Source organism: Sinocyclocheilus rhinocerous, unplaced genomic scaffold (genome assembly GCF_001515625.1).
Source record: "Sinocyclocheilus rhinocerous isolate Xijiao unplaced genomic scaffold, SAMN03320098_v1.1 scaffold659, whole genome shotgun sequence".
NCBI classification, from domain to species: Eukaryota; Metazoa; Chordata; class Actinopteri; order Cypriniformes; family Cyprinidae; genus Sinocyclocheilus; species Sinocyclocheilus rhinocerous.
Genome location: NW_015652995.1, coordinates 261,329 through 280,619, shown reverse-complemented (window position 1 = coordinate 280,619; position 19,291 = coordinate 261,329). Strand labels below are relative to the sequence as shown.

The 19,291-nt window shown below is 38.5% G+C and overlaps 1 protein-coding gene across 15 annotated transcripts in view; it reads right to left on the bottom strand.

Annotated features, from left to right (window-relative positions):
* LOC107715212 (myocyte-specific enhancer factor 2A-like) overlaps positions 1 to 19,291 on the bottom strand; it is a 99,181-nt gene that overhangs the window by 18,985 nt on the left and 60,905 nt on the right. For 8 of the 15 annotated variants that reach the window (XM_016521277.1, XM_016521279.1, XM_016521276.1 and 5 more), the window contains 3 exons: positions 5,371 to 5,502; positions 5,171 to 5,305; positions 2,985 to 3,210 (listed from right to left, as the gene is read on the bottom strand). In XM_016521277.1, coding sequence (XP_016376763.1) covers positions 2,985 to 3,210; positions 5,171 to 5,305; positions 5,371 to 5,502 — 493 coding nt within the window. The remainder of the gene's footprint in view (positions 1 to 2,984; positions 3,211 to 5,170; positions 5,306 to 5,370; positions 5,503 to 19,291) is intronic. The other 7 variants (XM_016521288.1, XM_016521289.1, XM_016521291.1 and 4 more) reach the window with 3 other exon arrangements.

Below are 19,291 nucleotides of genomic sequence, written 5' to 3'. Positions count from 1 at the left end.
CTGGGCGTAAACGACATTTTTACCTCAGACCGCGGATGAGTTTTCTTCGTGTCAGTTGTGGCGAGCTCAAAAATGACCACGCGAAAGACAAGCATGGTGTGGGATTATTTTGAATTAGAAGGAAACTGAAATGTTTTGTGTAAACTGTGTAATGTCAAATTGGCTTACAATAACTCTACTGGAGCCATGCGTAATCATATTCAATACAGGCACGTAGGCGTTAGCTTAGAGACTAGCCAAAGCCAGCTAATGTCAATCACGTCATTCACTACAGCCCGCCGCCGCTGCGATCCCGTCCGCGCCATCTATTCATCTAACGAAGACCCACTTTGGTGGTGGTGCGGGATGTCCAGGCGCTTTCCGAAATGCTGTTGGCTTGCTTTTCGCTATCTCTGCGACTTCAGTTTCTGCAGAGCGCGTTTTTTTTTTTCAGTTTCCTGCAGAGCGAACAATTTTCCATTGTTCTGCATTTCCCCAGCTGATTTTAATAAATAAGCATTGGCTGACGTTGAGTGTGTGCTCTTCTTTTTTTTTCTTTTTAACGACCGTCTAAAATTAAATGATGATAGCGCAAGGCAAGCGTACGGCATAATTGTGACCTATTTTTAGCGGAATTCATTGAGGGATTTGACAGTGTGATTCATAGATTAAGTATTTCAAATGTAGGCTATTATATACACGCACGCACATAGTTTTTTTTTCTTTTTGGGGTTTCTTGCTTTTAGACTAGTTGACTAGTCGGATACAAAACTTCCGTTTAAACAACAGTCAAATTAGTCGTCGCACACATCCCTAGAAAAAACACATTGCACTGAAGGAATGACCCGGGTCATGAAAGACAATATCATACAGACTTTAAGGTGGGCCAGTCAACAACCACATAACAACCACCCAGAACACAATAGCAACCACCTAGCAACACAATATAACACCTTTGCAACAGTATAACAATCCCCTGGCAACCATCTAGAACACAACCTTAGCAACTGCATAACATCACAGTAAAAACCTTTTAGAACATCTTCGCAAGCACATCCCTTGTGCAACTACCCACAACACATTAATGTCATGGAGGCGACTTTTGCATCATTCACATTTTCTTTCTTTTATTTAGTATCTAAAATGTTTTGCACTGTATGCATAAGTTACAGTACATACACTACTGTTCAAAAATTTGGTGTGAGTGATTTTTGTTTTTCTTTTTTAAAGACATGAATGATTTTATTCAGAACATATGCAAATTTATCAAAAGTGCTAGTAATAACTTTTATATTACTTCAAATAAATGCTGTTTTTTTTTTGGACTTTCTATTCATCAAAGAATCCTGAAAAATGTATCATGGTTTCCACAGAAATATTACTCAGCACAACTCTTTTTAACATTGATAATAATAAGAAATGTTTCTTGAGCACCAAATCAGCATATTAGAATGATTTCTGAAGCATCATGTGACACTGAAGACTGAAGTTATGGCTGCTAAAAAAACACCTTTCCTATCACAGGAAAAAATTACATTTTAAAATATATTAAAATAGAAAACAGTTATTTAAAATTTTTACAATATTTTACAATAACACAGTTTTACTGTATTTTGATCAAATAATTGTAGCCATAGTGAGCATAAGAGATTTCTTTCAAAAACATTTTTTAAAATTTGATGACCCCAAACTTTTGAACAGTTATGTATATCTCACACCCCTTGATACTTGATTAATAAATTAGTTTTTTTCTGTTACACACATGCACCTCTCTGCAACAAGCAATATGTAGAGAGTGAGAGACTAACACAACATCTAATTTTATATGATGTAATGTACAACTGAGCAAGACTAACACTGAATTTATGTTTTAAATCTTTTAAAATTTGTGATGTATAATGTTTTATACAATATTTTCAGTTTTGGCTTCTGGCCAGTCCAGACTTTTTTAGTTTCCGTTTCAGTTTTATCTCGAAGCTACTCAAAGGGCAAGCACTCAAAGAAACTAACAAACTAGCATCTAAGCATAGAAATGTGAATATAAACAAATCTGATTCACAGAATCTCCCACAAGTCAGTTACACAAGATAATCTCAATCAAATCTTGCCATTGTGATTTCAAGCAATATTTGTACTGACGAGTACAACCTCCAGAGAGTGTGTGCTGGCCTGTGGAGGGTGAGCGTTTGGGAATTGTTGAGGTCAGTAATGGGTGTTGTTGGAACATCAAACATTATTTTGCAGCGATGCAGTTCAGCAGTGTTTTTGCACTTTACTATGATCATGCCTCCCTCCTACATAGCAACAGAGATAAAAGGATGCCTAATGTGTCCAGTGCAGAAAAACATGCATTTAACTCTCATGCTATAACTTGAAGACATAAATTGCACAAGGGCCAAATGCAAAACAGCTATTTATGGATTTTCAGGTTGCAAGGTTCCTCATAAAGGTTCAGTATAAATCTAAAAAGCTTTCTGTTGCATCTATTGTAACAGAAAAATGTTTATGAAACACATTTACTGTAATTGTATCCACTATTTGTATGACAGTCATTCTGTCTGTCTGCCTGTCTGTCTCTCATTGTTCACACTAGGGCTGGTGCGGCCCAGCCACACAGCCCACTGCTGTCAGACCAGCTTAAAGATCAGATGGTATTAAAGCCTGCTGTCGTCATGGAGACCACTTCCAGGAGACTACTAATTGATCTCACTTCCGTTCCATATGTGCTAGTGCTGAGAAGGTGTGAAACAAAGCATAACAAGAAACATATAGATGTCTGTACATAGCAGCTGGGAAACAACATTACTGTTCCATTACTACAGATTTCTCAATGTGAGATGTAGAAAAAACAACATCTGTATTGAATTTTCAAAGCAAAGCAATAAGACAGAAAACACATCTCTTGATATATACAAGCCATTACAATCCCACAATCCTGTGACGGTGCAGAACCTGCCCCACTTTTGCTGGTAGAAATGAAAAAACGTAGAGGGAATAGCACTAACCTGCGCTGCCTGTGCTGAGGGGCCTCTGTGGGGCCCCGGCAGACACTAAGTTTCTGTGCAGGGAACCCTGAGGAGGAGACAGCATGGCACCGTCACTCAGAGAGGCAGTGGCGGCCGACAGGCTCTGGCTGCTCAGAGAGGCCCCGGGGATGTAGGACATGGCGTTGGGGTTCGTCACTGGCACAGCCACATGCATGGAGAAGTTCTGCGGGGGCAAGGCCGTCGGCTGGAAGAGAGACACACAAAAAAGGCTTTATGTGGGAGGCATCAAAGACTCTTAAAGCAACCTGTCATGCTTATATTTCATCTAAATATCCCAGTATCAAAATTGACATTCATACAGATACTAAATTATATCTCAAGAAGAAACGATACAATCAGAGAATGGTGGCGAGTTGGTTCTGTGCAGTGTTTGAATTCATTTAGCCTGGATATTCAGGTAGAATTGCCCATAATGGTACGCTGCACATATCTTCAGGCTTCTACTAGAAGTGAAAGATGATCCCTGAGCTTTGGTGCTTTTATCATACAATGGAGGAAAACAGGAGCTAGATTGCCGGGTGGAAAAATGTAATCTCAGGAGGGAGATCTCGGGATCACCTTGGGCTGTCCAAAAAGCCCGGCATAAAGTGAGAAATACTCCTGAAAAACAATTCTCCTATTGGGAGTCATTTTCACTGTGCTCGGAAGACCAATTTTGACCCAGGTTCATTACATAAAACAACATCTTGGGATGAGATATATTACAAAGGCATGCAAATTTGGGAAATATCTTGAAATAGCTTTTGAGTCAAACATGGCTATAGCCAGCACTGCACTTGGCCCTTTCACAAAACAAAACAAATAAAACACACAGAAAAACACAATATACTTAGATTTTTTGTAATCAATATATAGACATTTTATAGGGGGAAAAAAGAGGTGAAATAACTACAAGTAATCATAAGGCAGCAACTCTGGCATCATAATCAATTCAACAGGCAGTGCATTGCTGACTATCCATACAGTTATCCAGAGCGAGTGTGAGCAAGGACAGTGTCCATTCACTTAATAGTGAAGCGAGCCAGTTAGTGAAAATATTAGTGTGTTAATGACACAAAGAACTCGAGCTTTGTTTATGTCCATTCGGTGCAGTGAAAACAATTGTCTGGCACCCACTATCAGGTGCAGAATGATATGGTCACCACCCAATAAGATCACTATTGTCTCAATTTAAAAAAAAACTCCAAAAAAAGATTTTGTAATTAAATACTCTGAGATTTATTTGTTACCAGCTTGAACTTGAAAATGGTTCAGCTATTTGATTGTGCTAGGACTCTGGCTTCTGGAAGGACTAAAGAAATTGTCCAGGGAGATAAACAAAAAACCCAGGTGTTGCCACCCACCAGAAAGAGTGAGACTAAAAGAAATCAGTTCTAATGAGTGGAGGAGAAATGGTGTGAGAGTCTCTCCATCTTTATACAGTGGCAAATCTTCTCCATCACATGACCTGGACAGACCACAGCACTGGGAGAAAAGATTCAATTTCCAGATCTTTTGGGCAGAATGCTGGGAAGAACACATCAATTACCTCAGCCAATGAATCTGTCAGTATTCTAGCCAGAAGGTGGACATAGAGACATTCTCTTTGAAAAAAAAAAAAAACATACTGTAAAGAGATCACAATTGTACTATTTTTTTTTAATACAGTGAGGCCCGAAAATCCACACCAAAATGTTTTTACATTTATAAATTTGGAAATAAACAGGTTTGTGCAGTTTAACATAAGCTAATTTGTGATGTTAACAATGTTAATTAAACTTTTCACTTAAATTTTATGCTGATAATATAATTTGTAATTAAAAATGTATTCAACTACAAAATGTAAACATCTCAATTTTATACCTCAGTGTATGTACAGAATCTAAAAAGTGCTTATTATTTTAGAAATTGATCAAACAAATTTTCAAATTGTGATCTTAATAATGTGAAAGGTTTAAAAATTGTGATCTTATTAGGGTGAGAGAAAAAGGCTGTAAAATTAATGAGAAAAAAGTGCACTTCTAACAGACAAAAAAAAACTATAAAGAGTATGCTTTAAAAAAACTGTTGACAGAGGTTGCAGGGTGAGGCAATGAAAAAAGGGGGAGAGAGGGGGGAGTACCCTTTCTGCCACAAAGCCAAGCAAAAACGTTGCATTTACTTACGATTTTATGATTTCGCATCATATTATCAAACTCTTCATTAATTTTTTTATATTTTTCTTCTGTGTGAGGGGTGAGGACATATGAAGCGTCAGGATCCGGGCTATCACAGCCTCTGTGTTCTTTCTTGTTAAGCGCCTGTAATGAACATCAACATAAAAAGAGGGATCAACACAAAAAGGCAGGGAGGAAGCAGTACTTACACCACAGCGCTTGTACATTAAATCACTCTCTTCATTTAGTTTGCCGAAACGATCGTCCATGAGGGGACTGTGACCGAAACAGTCATCTGGATCAGGACTGGCACAGTCGATATGGCCTTTGTTTCTTAATTTCTGAAAATGAAATAGGAAAATTCACACAAACATAGATATATGTAAACCCAAACAGCTGTTATTGTTGGGTTCATTTAAACAATGCCAAAGCAATTGATAAATTAGTGAATACGACAGTTAACTACTTAAATAATCTAGGGCAGAACATTTTGATAAAATGCATAACTCACAGAATGTAATAAAGAAAAATACAGTTACTGAACTTTGCTACAATTGCATGCTGCTTAGTGAACACAAAGAGCTGCGATCGGGATGTTGAAATTGCACTGTAACAGTTCAATGGATAATTTGGCAAATACATTAAGAGGTAATACGCTGATGGTTGCACAATGCCTATTGCATTAGCCCCCGGGGAGGAAATTGAATTGTCACTCCTTATCCTTTCCCTTAAAAACATTAGGCTGGGGAAAACCAAATCGTCTTTTCTCGCTGCGTTTTTCTCCCTCCCTCCTCTTTGCTCTCTTTCTTAGGAACATACATTTCCCTCAGCATGTGTGTGTTGTGATGCATATTTCATTATCTTTCAGTTATCATAAGCCACCCAGCTGGAAGACACACACACACACACATAAGAGGATCCCACAGTGCAGTGCTTTAGAAGCTCTCTCACTGTAATTCAGCACACCTGCCACTCACAGGAGCCTATCAGAATGAAAGCAATGTACAAATTGAACGGATTATCAAATCTGGTCACTAACATTTATTTAAGTGTGGAGTGGACTGATTATGCTAAGAGCAAAGTGCAAAGGGCACAGCACCTGCTGTAATATTAGCCATTTTAGCTTTTTTTGTAGTTTTTAATAAATACAAGTCTGTATTTCGTTTGTCAGAGGGCAGTCTATTGGTAACACATTACTTAAGGCTTGTATAATACAATTTAATGTTTATCTATGCATAGCTGGTCCTTAAAATAGTGTAATACATTAAAACACATTATCACAACACACAATTTAATGTACTTTCATGCGTTATAGTCTTTAAAGGTATAAACATTAACAGGAAAAAACTGTATTGTAGCCTATTATTAAGTATGTACGAAAATAATGATCATTTATGAAATACATCACAATTTCATGCATCATTAGGCATTATAATTAATTATGAAGATAATTTAATATTACAATTACTTTCTATAATTAAAAATATATAATTTAAATGTAAATTAATAATTTAATTAAATGCAATTTCTGAAAAAAGAATTGCATTTACATTATATGGCATTAAAAATATCTTCACAAGGAATAATATATTACATATCAGATTTAAGTAAAGTGTTATCCTCATATTTTTCAAACTCTCCTTTACCCATTAGACCGGCTGCATTAACAAGATGACAATGAAGGCTTCCAGGTTCTCAAAAAAGGGAAATCTTCATTTGAAGCCCTGGTCTGTTTCTTACTAGATGGAGCTCCTGTAATAAGACTCAGGGTGGTTTGGCAGCAGAGGTTACATGTTCTTTCAGATGAAAAAGTCATGTTTTGAAGGAAGTGAAGCAAAGCGCATATACACTATCAAGCCCCTTAGACTTTGTATCTATCGCGATGTGTGTGAGAGTGTAGGTATGTGTGTGGGTGTGTGTGAGAGTGCCTTTAGAGTGCAGCTGCTGTCCTCTGGTATGTCTGTGACTGTAGAGTGAGATCTTTGTTGATCCTTATCTACTTTATCTAATGACATATGCAACTCAAACATCAGAGCGCATTCGTACTCATGCACAGGAACAATCGATACATGTACACAATGTGCTTATGTCTAAGCGAAACAAAATGCAAGAGGTATACTGCTTACAGCAACAGATGCATGGCTTTTCTGGGACCGTCTGTAACCATAAAGCTATTTAGTGTGGTGCCGAATGTGGCTCTCGCTCTCTCTTTCTGAGCACGCCTTCCTGGGTCATTTCCTGTTTACAGGGCCCTATGTGGCTCTCTGAAACACTGTGTTTACCAGTGAAACTATGCACTTTCTCCCCCAGAGTGCCACAGATTCCATCAGGACCTGCAAATTATAGTCCCAACCTGCTCATTATGTGGCAAGTGCTGTGGCTCGAGCTGGGCAGCGAGGTCTGTGTGAGCAGGGCAGGGCCGCTGACTTCCACAGTAACCCTAGGGACACACCCGTCCGCTGGGGCCTGAGTCTGCAGGGAGGGGCCCCTGTGGAAATCGCAGACCGCCAGGCCGGCCTTCTCATGGGCACACAGTGCTGATGAGCACAACAACATTTCCAAACAAAGAATGCGATGGAACTACATTATAGACCTTAATCAGAGTAGATACCATATTGAATTTTACGCATATGAAAAAGGGGGATGTGAGGGATAGACTTACAGTAATACAATGTCATGCACTGTATAAATGTTCTAGATGGTGTGTTTTTCAAAACTCACAAGTTTTTGTCAACCGAAAGTCCTTTGGAAAGATGTTTTGTCAGCTGAACAATTGGCATGTTGTTAAACAACAGTACACTGTAAAACACTAAAACAAAAAGTACTATTTCAGTCTTGCTACTTCAAAATTTCATGTTTAATTCAATGTGTTACTTGTTTCATTGTAATTATTTAAAAAAAATGAACTAGCAATTTCTGAGTGAAAATTGTTACACTATAAAAAAAGATTTTACACAAATTTATTTTTAGTTTTACCTTTCTGTTTTACATAAAGCAAAGACTATTGGAGTATGTTTTACAAAAAACTACTATTTCAGTCTTTCTAATTTAAAATGTCACATTTAAACTAAGTGTTACTTGCCGTTTCTTTGTAATGATTTGTAAAATTTACTAGCAATTTCTGAGTGAAAGTTATCATTGAACACACTATAGTTCTGTCCCTCACAGCATCGTTTTCATTTCCTTTTAAAATTTAAATATGGCGCCAAGGTCTATTGTGCATCCAATCAAACAAATAAAGCATATTGCGAGTCAAAATAAAACATAAATAGTGTGACATATGCCAAAATAAAGCAACACAATAGCATTAGTATGGCCTTTTGTCTTGCAAAAAAATTCACATTTGCACAATCCCATAGTGCACCATGCCCCCAAGTGCTTTAAAGTCTGAAGGACTGGGATGGCACTCTTCTTAAACGACTTGCCATGTTTTGGGTGTCCCAGAGACACTGCCTGCAGCTCTAGTAAATGGATCACTAAATCAGCACATGTCCAAACAGGTGTCCCTCTCCCCCAACACCTGTCAGCCCCTTCACCTCACGATGCAGCCAATCAGCAGCCTCTGCATGTCAGCATGGTCATAGAAGGGCGCGTTATGCGTTGCGATCAAAATCTGTCAGCGCAGCACTACAGCAGAAAATAAGATGCTGCCAACAAGTGATGAAAACAAATCCATTAAATACAAGCACAGATGGGGGCATGAGTTTCATTAAACTGGATAATTTGCATTCTCAATTACACCTTTAAGTGTACGGCTGCCATGATCTCTCATCAACAGGCCAAAGTGGCGACTGCATGCAACATTCTTCCAACCTTTCTTCCAAAATTGTTTATAAAGACAACACCAGATGAGATGATGGTTGTGTCTCAAAATTTAGTGAGTTGCCTATCTAGTCAGTTTTTTTTTACTTTTCTATGTATTGGGTCGACCGATATGTGTTTTTCAGGGCCGATGCCGATATGATGTCGTTTCACTCGGATATACGTCACAGTAGAGATTAAAAGACAATCGCACCTTCCGTTTCATGCCGACTTTAAAAGTGGGGCCACTGTATGCTTCATGATTAAGCCTATGAATACTGTACTACAGCTAAACAGCTTGGGGAAATGTAAGTATTTGGCTTCAATAATGTACATGTTAGGAATGTATGTGTAATTGCATAACCTCTCATAATTCTTCATTGATTCTTTTCTGATGACTAAATCATAACCTACAAGAGGTGACTGTTCAATTCATCATCTAATGCACATCAATTGATTAACTTAAAAAGCACATATATATGTATATAATAAGTGTAAATAATTTAATTGTCTTTATAGCTCCATTGTAGAAGTTGTTAAGAAGACCGCAACTATTTTAATGAAACTATAACACTAATAGCCTATTTTAGGCAAACTTGGTTCAAAAGCCTATTGAAATGTCTCAATTTTTGTCATCCTAATCTTAGCCTATGTGACAGTATCTTAATATTGGCCTATGTGACAGTAATTTCCATTAGTTTTAATTTACAGTGCAGTGCAAACGAAGGCATAAAACATTCATTTCATTTATCTTTTAATCAAATGAGAGTTAAACTCTATTTTTGGCAAACAAAGTGGCTTACTATTAAAATTAAAACATGGAAGAAATAGCGTATTGTGTGATTATTATTTTAAACAAAAGTTGTAATAATTGTAGTAGTAGTAGTAGTAGTAGCTAAACCTAACTTTTATTCTGACGGGTTGCCATGAGGACCTTTTAAGTTTTTGTAGCCTATGTATATGATATGACGATAGTTTTACTCAAATGAACTCTCAGAGCAGTTCTGGGGATGTTGTTCATGTATTTATGTCTTCATTTAGTGAGAAATTTGGCCAGGACACCGGGGTTACACCCCTACTCATTATGAGAAGTGCCATGGGATTTTTTAATGACCACAGAGAGTCAGGACCTCGGTTTAACGTCTCATCCGAAAGACGGGGCTTTTTGAAAGTATAGTGTCCCCGTCACTATACTGGGGAGTTAGGACCCACGCAGACCACAGGGTGTGCACCCCCTGCTGGCCTCACTAACACCTCTTCCAACAGCAACCTAGTTTTCCCAGGAGGTCTCCCATCCATGTACTAACCAGGCTCAACCCTGCTTAGCTTCAGTGGGCAACCAGTCTTGGGCTGCACGGTGATATGGCTGTGGCAGGTTCCGACAGGCCGCATCAGAGCCAAATAGCGTGTTTCAAAATTCAATTATTTTATTGGCAAATCGGTTTTAAAAATGACCGATACCGATAATCATAAAAATGCTTAATATCGGCGTCGATAATCGGCCAGGCTGATAATCAGTCGACCGCTATAAGCATCCAAACCAAATGTTTCTTTTTGTCTAATATAGTAAGTTTTGTCAGGGAAATTAAGTGTTATTGTTATCAGAGTGTGGGGATAGCTGGCTCATTTGGTGTGTGTGTGTGTGTGTGTTTGTGTGTGTGTGTGTGTGTGAAAGCCTGACTTAATGAACGAGAGCGGGAGAGGACAGGAGACACTGGAGCTCAAAACATCTGGAGCCGCTCCTGCCCGGAGCACAACCTGTTGTCTATCCAGAGAGAGGCGGGACGAGAAGAGGAAGAGAAGAGAGAGTGGGAGCCATGGGACAGAGAAAGAGAGAGAGAGAGAGAGAGAGAGAGAGACTGGATTGTGAGTTTGTGCAAGAGGGAGAGTGGGCAGTGCTGGCGTAAGCGGTTCTGGAGAGGGAGCTGAAAACTCATATTGTATAATCTGTTCAGCATGTCCCGCATGGCTCAGAGACAGGACAGTGGGACAGCTGCCAATATTCATGCAAATATTCATGTTTTTTGTTTTTTTATAGAATGCATGCCAGATCTGTATTGATAAAACTTTGGCAGTCCGCAAAAAAAATGTGAGACTGACGTAAAACCAGCACGACATAACTGCGTAGTGAGTGCATTTGAGTATTTGTGTGTGTGTGTGTGTGTGTGTGAGATAAAAGGAGAACTAAATAACGAAAGAGAGGGAGGACAGAGACATACTTAGAAACCAGACAGTTTAAAAGCCCATTTTTTCCTCTTCTATAGCACACAACTTCCCTCTCTCAGACCCTCCCTCAACAGCCACTGAAAAGATTACTGGAAAGAGAAATTATGTGAAATGCATAACATCTTGCATAAGAAAGTATCTTACAACTCAAGGTACACACAGTGAAACTGCTTAAGCAATATACCTAGAAAAAACATTTCACTCATACTCCCTGTTCTGTCAAAGGTCTTTTGTATTTGACTTATTCATGTGCTGCACATGGATAAAAGGAAGATATAGACAAATATAGACAGAAATTGTAGGTCTAAAAGCACAGCATTCGAAATAAAGCAGAAGCTTAAGAAAGATGAAGAAAGAATGGAGGATGATGATAGAGTGCAGGCTGTTATGGGTGGAGAGCTTATCCTCTGTTTCTGATTAAATCATACAGCACGGTGACACAGCTGTGTGTGTGTGTGTGTGTGTGTGTGTGTGCGAGAAGAGACTGAAAAAGAGAGTTAAAAAGAGGGAGAAAGAAGCTGACAGTATTTTATACAATATTGGCTATGATAAAGCATCTCTGCTGTAATGTTTGCACGCTCAATCATATATTGTTGCATTCAAAATAGAGACCCGGTTTCTCTCTGGGCAGCTGCTGTAATCTGTCCTAACCTCATTTCCAGCAAGCATCTCCATATCTTTGGCCCTGCAGAGTCGTGAAGCAGCCGCCATCCCTGTAGCAACACTGAGCACCATGCTAATCCTTATGACATCACCACTGTGTCCAGTGCATTTTGTTTCGCATTATTATCAAAGCGCAGAGTGAGCAGTACCCCTAAAAATCTGTCCCGGGAGGAAGTCAATAGGAAACCTGTTATTTGTTGAGGAATACTGCCCTTATATAATACTGTAGTCTGCTTTCAGCGCAAGGAACTGCTCTTACACTTTCTTTGTCCTCACTTGCATGTCGACGCAAGTATAATACAAACTATATACACCCAGCAAGGTTAGATCAAGCGGCAACCTCCCGCTCTCTCTCGTGAAGCCAACACGGAAATGACTTAAACTGTAATTCGTCAACTGGCCACTAGAGGCTCCCCATGTTAAAATGCCCAAGTTTACAGCAGAAAAAACCATGTTTACAGCCTGGTTCAAAAATCGGCCCGCTCTGCCCACTTTGAGCTTCAAAAACGCTCTTCAGAAAACTACGGATGACGTCACGGACACTACGTCCATGTTTTCATACAGTTAGATACAGTACAGTACATTCTACATTACCTGCCTACATACATTATACTCATGTAAAGCAATATATACTATATAGCAAATCTCAACTGCTTGACATTTATTTTGTCAAAAATAACTATTATCACCCAGCTCTAACCTGCTAAATGTGACTACTATATATTAAGATATTAACATCAACAACATGATTTTCAGTAAATCTGCTTTGAAACAATGGGTATTGTGAATTTAACTTGACTTTATGCCATTTCAATAAAAAAAAAAACATGACAAAGCGAACCAATAATTGCAATATTGGCCCTTATAATTAACATATGTTAAAAAATAGTTTTACTAAAAAAATTCCACTAAAAAATGTGTTGCACTTTGTCAGATCTCATTCTAAGGGCTACTGAGTTATAAACCAGGATGTGACCTAATGTGTGTCCTTCCTGCCTCTATGCTATTGTCTGAGCGGTCTTCTCAGAGGAAGCTGGACCACAGGGGTTCATTTTCAGCTAGTGAGTCCAGTTGAACGTTTGGTAATTATGATCTCTGTGCAGCTGTTTAGAAAAACAATATACTGTGCAATCCTTACCGCCTCCCACCCGACAAAATCTGCCTCACAAATGCGAGCCACATAAAACGACACTCGTTTTAGCATCTGATGCATCTCTTTTGCCATGTACTGTAGTTAATTACCATCGGCTGACCGCTGAGATTGCTGCTTTTATACGAATACGCCTTTTCATATTAGCTCGTAAGAGTGTGTTACACTTCCAGGAGCAATAGTTTCCTACAAAGACAAGCAGATGTTCACAGACTGTACGCTGGCGGGTTTGATCAAGCTATTAGCAGCCACAGTGAGGGAAGGAACGTTTTCACAATCAAGGGTATTTTGAGACATGAGAGCAGATTGGGAATTGAAACCAAAATTGAGGTGAAGGCATATCAAAGTCATCACTCAAGTTTCTTTCCAACGATGTTGCTCTCCAGTCCCACTGGCCTAAATAAATGATCTCATCTATTTAACAGTCAAATCTACAGTAAAACTATTACAGTTAATGACGAACAAAGGGAGGAAGAAGTGGGAGATTTTGATGAGACAAATTCATCGTTTTCCTCTTCCTTCCCAATACCCATTTCCTCCCGAACCCGTTAGTCTTTCTTTCGCTAGCTACCTGTCTTTCCCACCCGTCTTAACCCGCAGACTGGATCATTAGCCATCAGAGCCCTTGAAACAATAGCCCCCCCGAACCCCTCCATTCCTGCTCTCCTCTAAAATATTCATAAGGACAATTAGGAGTTCCGATAAGGCAGAGAGGAGAAAGCAGAGAGGGTAGGTCATGCCAGCAGGACGTCTGTTCTGTAACACTCTATACCCCTGCCACTGAGCAGGCCTCATCAATCTGTGAGAGCGCACCTCTCCTCAAGCACCTCGCCCCCTGAAAACCGCTGGCCTTGACCGCGGCCTTGATACTCACATTGTGCGGTGCGGTAAGTCAAAGGACGGGGCAAAGAGGTGACGAATGGGCTGGCAAACATATTTAACAAACAACCCTGTGGGCTTGTGGTGGACTGTTTCACACAGGCATTTATATATGAGGTGGTCGGTGGTTTTGCCTTTTTTCAGGTCATCAACAGTGAACAACATAATTTCCTGAACTCACAAAGCACGGTGGTTTCAGATTGACAACTCGCAAGTAAAAACGTCAAACATGCTTTCTTTGATTAAAAAGACACTGGATACAGATACTGTAAATACACCTACAAGTGTCCGTAATCCTGATAAGCGCACAGAAACGTAATGATTGTTTAGGCTGATCTGCAATGAAACTTTACTTTGAATACACGGTTGTCTTTCGTGGAAGAAGAAGACTCCTACTCATGACTCAGACAGAGCAGATCTCTGGTTTCCATGAAAAGGGAGGGCATTATGGGAGAGGTTATCACTTTACTCTTCAGTAAATCGGGTGTTCTGTGCTCTGTTGCTGTCCTAAAACTAATTCAAGCAGAAAGGAAGAAACAGAGTAGGTGTGCATTTCTTCGCTTTGCCTGCATGCATGTAACTACACAAATCATGTCTTGTTTTGCAATTGTAAATTAGTTTTGTAAAATTAGGTACATGCAACCTTAACACATCTGAGACATTTGGGAATGTGTTATACATAAAATTTTCTTTGAAGTCAAATTCGTAGTGAGCCGCCAAGTTTTTACTATGAATCAAAGCATATGCAAAACCCAAATCATAAGCAGTGTCAACTGATTTAAAATCCTTCCTCAGGTGGTCCACATCACCACTGAGATCAGTTCAACCCACTCCAGCAAAGAACAAACAAGACATTGCTGAAAGTGAAAGAATTTTAATTGAAAGCATAACATCGCTACACGTGCCAGTTCCTGAACGCCGAATAATAATTTCACCAAACCTTGTACCCTCTACATTACAAATCATGCTGGAGTAAGTAAACATGATCTTTCACATCGGTGTTGAAATCATTACAGAGGCTATTTGGCCTTACGTCATCTGAGAATAATTCATGGCTGAAATCTGTAAACACGTGCCAGATCACTGAGCTGGGAACCATGGAACAGTATCTGAGGCAGTGAGAGAGAGAGAAGGTCCCATTCTTGCTCTTATTGAATTACATTCAATCATGTTTGCCCGTGTCGGAGATGCTTTTCCCCACTCCCACTGGAGCGTAATCAATAGCCAAAGAGGAAACTTCCATTAGCTTTTGTGCCTGCTATCTAGGGACTGGTTCTGATGGTAACCAGGAAAAAGAAAGGAGGGATGAGAGAGGTTTGTTAAGTTCAAGTAGACAGGGCCCTTTATTGTTTCCAATTTTTGTTTCCATTAACTGCATCTAAACACTGACAATGACTGAAAGCTCTTATTTGGGACCGTTGGGAGACTCTAGCACCAATCACATGCAAAGCAAGGCTCTATCAATTACATACCAGCCTCAAAACTGTCCCCTATTTAGGAACTGTTGCTTGTTATCATTGGCTGTCATGTCCATACTGCATGTATGTATGTTTCGAGAAATATTAAGAGAATGCAGGGATGTCTCACACAGAAATATTTTCTTTGTCAATCAATATGATGTTTTTCCTGGAGGACCTAAAGAACCCATATAGGAGAGGGCAGGCATGGATCTGTCATGGGCACACCTATCAGGACTTAACAGGGCTGAGAGCACAAAGGTGAAGACAGCCACCAGATGAGACTGCTCTAGCGCACTTTTTCATTCAGCACTTCTATGCTGCACAATGACTTGTGAAGTTAAACAAAACAAGCAGTCAACAGACACCTTGAAAATGCTCATTTATATATAAAGCAAACAAAAGATAGCAAATGAGACAAACTTGCAGCTATAAAAAGAAAACATTTTATTTTATTTTATAAAATAAAATTTTTTTAAAATATATAATGGTAAATGAAAATATAAATATATCAATAGATCCACAATGAGAATAATTTATATATTGAGTTATATAATTATTTTACTTCTTTAAATCTTTTAATCTCATTGTTGGCAAGAGACAATGAGCATAATTCCATAAACAATAAGCATAATTCCCCCGAATGTTCAGTAAAGTACATGCTGTAATACATAAAATAATTAGAATTAATAATTACATATACATAATAAAATAATTTAATATCATAAAGGAATACAACAGCTTATGCTAGACTACCAATTAAAATTTAAGGTTTGCTGTCAGTCTTGACTGGAAGGATGGCTTTATTGATTTCTGTTTGTTACACTAAGCTATTAGCAGATTAAACTCAATAATTAGTTCAGTTGATAAACTGGCCTTTAATAAATGGTAGGAGCTCTGATTCAAGGTTGAAATCATGGCAATACCAGACCAAGGTTGGGTGTCTCTTAAATAAATAGGACATGTTTCCATGTCACAAGTCAAATAACTTGGACAATCAATACTGATAATCTTTCAATGTCGATAATCTCAAATTGCCAAATATATAATTTGTCTCATTACCAGTAAAAAACTTTTTAGTCACTTCATTAGTCACTATATGTAGGCAACTGGTTGTGGGCCAGTTAAAGGGAAATATAGTGGGTACCAATTTGCCAAATGTTCCTTGGAAAGCCTTAAAATATTGTTTCAGCTGCCTACATGTTAACAATGCTACTCTAACAAGGTGGACAACTAGCATACAGATAATTATCAGCTTCAGTAAATAAAACAGAAAAGATGGGAATAGAAAATCTACCAGTTACTTAAAACGATTATCAATGATGAAGTACAGATTTACTGGACAGCACTGAGATGCAGATGAGAAACAGCGTATTTATCCAGTGAGCTAAGAGTGAAAATGATAGTTCAGAATTAGTCATTCATTTGCGGCGTGCTTCGTCCCCCTCTTGTTTCCTCTGTGAATGAGCACCAGGGTTATTTGCTCAGAGTCAGCGCGTCTACGTTCAAGCACTTGAGATTAGAGCCTGCCTCATTAGTCTTATTGGAGACTAATGTTTACCAAAGACCCACCTCGCTCTGGGCCTTTTGTTGCTTTGTCTTCTTTTTATTTCAGCCTCTTGAAGAAGGCCTGGTTTTTAAATGAAAAATATCAGTCTTGCTAGAAAATGAGAGAGAAGGGACTGGGGTGGGGGGTGAAAAAGAGGTTCTGACGTCAATGAGGCACGACATGTGCTGAAAAAAAGAATCTCTTGGCAGTAACCAGGTAACAAGCATCATGCTCAAAGGGAGCAGGGATGTTCTCAAAGAGCACTGCGAGAGAGTACAAGACCAATATGCTTCAGTGTTTCGCGTTCATCAATACGTACAGTGAACACACGACCCCTAGTCTTTTAAAATGCGCTCTCCTAACTGATGTGTCATAGATAATATGGCCGTGTACTTGTCCATTTTCCACTTACGTGGTTGCTTGGAAGCATAAAGTTTGGCTTGATGTGGCATGCAGCCTTACTTTAAATCCTTTCATGTCGTACATCCTTTATATTTGCTTCTGGGAGGGATACTTTAAATAAAAGAGGACTATTCTGTTGCCTCTGATTCTTGCTGGTCTCTGTTGTGAGGTAAACACCAAACTGTGTTTCCACAGCAACCTGGTCACACTTAACATGTGAAAGAGACAAGAACAACAATTACCACGAATTCAGACCTTGCATCTAGAGAGCTGTCAGAGACACAGGTTCTTATAAAGCGGCTATCATAAGAATGAACCAAATGTAGCTCTTTGTTTCAGAAGAGAGAGAAAATGGCTTGCTCCAAAGAGGGGCTGTGCTCTTGTTCTAGACTGAAAGCCCAGAGGAAAGGGAGTCCTTGTCCTATAAAAAAGGGCACTTTGAAAAGCTGCAGGAGGCTTGATTCAACACCATTATTGTTGCAGCTCTTTATGTGGTATATTAAGATATAAGACTTTTTTAACCTGACGTGTACTTCACTCCAGTAAGAATATGCCATTCATTTACAAAATGTGACTTTTTCACCAGGCCATCAATAAGTGAATGTTCATTTCAATGTTTTAAATGTATACTGTAACATTCAACCTGAAAACTGTTAGTTGCACAAACTAAACATACATAAAAACAAGGTAACTGGGCAAATTAAAAATAAAATGTGACTGCAAAAACAAATTCCTCTTTCTGTATGACACTATCCATTAACAAAATTACAATCCTCTGGTCAAAGTCAAACTCTTTCTCACAACCTCTTTCAAATATCAATAGTATCCAAAGGGAAAGTTTTATTGCTCACAAGTGGTCCTTTTAGAATTATAATGGAATTCTCAGTTATGTTTCAGTTAAGTATAAACTTGTTAGATGTTTCTCCTAAAATTCTTTATGATAAATAAAAATAGAAACAAACATGATAGTAGGTGAAATACAGTAATAGTACAGAGCTATTAAATGGATGTGGATATATAGCCTGAGATTATGTGGTTTTGTAAGAATTTGATGAGAAAAAATTTCACTTTGAAATAAGTGAATTCAGATTGCAGACGTTGCTATCTTGGAAAATCTGAGCAAAGAAATTCTTCTAAGGAGAAAAAACTCAGACAACCACAACAGTCTCCAATTATTCTCTGTGTAATTTCAGTGCTGTTTAGGAGAAACAACTGATATATTATAGATATCTGTAGTATTATCTTGTCAGCAGAAATGACAACACTTTCCTCCAGAAAATACCAAGACTATGCTTACTTAGAGAAAGGAGTGTTTGTTTTTAGTGGGCAGATTGACAAAACAGGTGAACTGTTGCCACAGTTTGGTCATTGATTTACCCCAGTGATAAGAAAACAATTCTACTTGAACTATTTATTAGGTAAACCGCCTCTTTAAGATGAGGTCAAACATTCCTTATAAAATCTTCATGTACTAGTTCACATGCAGAAGGCACTTCTTGTCACAATCAGACTTGTGCTTAAAGAACTTAAAGATCCCAAATATTAGAAGTAGAAATGCATGCAAAAACATCCTGTTATGAAAATATCTAATAACCCTAAAATGTAATAATCCACATAACCTCCATGTGACTCATTAATTGTGGATAATTTTCTTTTGTAAAACTATGAAACATAACAATTGCTTGTACCTGTAAATCATTAAAAGAGCTACAACATTATCAGGACAAAAACAGTTAACACTCTTATTATTCGGGATGTACGTCTAAAGAATAGCTGTGAAAATAGTGCCTAAAGAGTCTAATTGAACTGTTAATTCAATTATCAGCAAGTGGAAAGTACATCAAACCATTCAGAACCCAGAAAACACTCCCTAAAACTCTGCCTGAACATGCCAATGATTATTCTGAAGGATCTACAGCATTCAGTAGCTGAGAATGTGTGAAAGCACTACTATAATTTGCCAAAAAAAAAGTGACCCAGTTGCAATGAGAGCAAAGATTCTG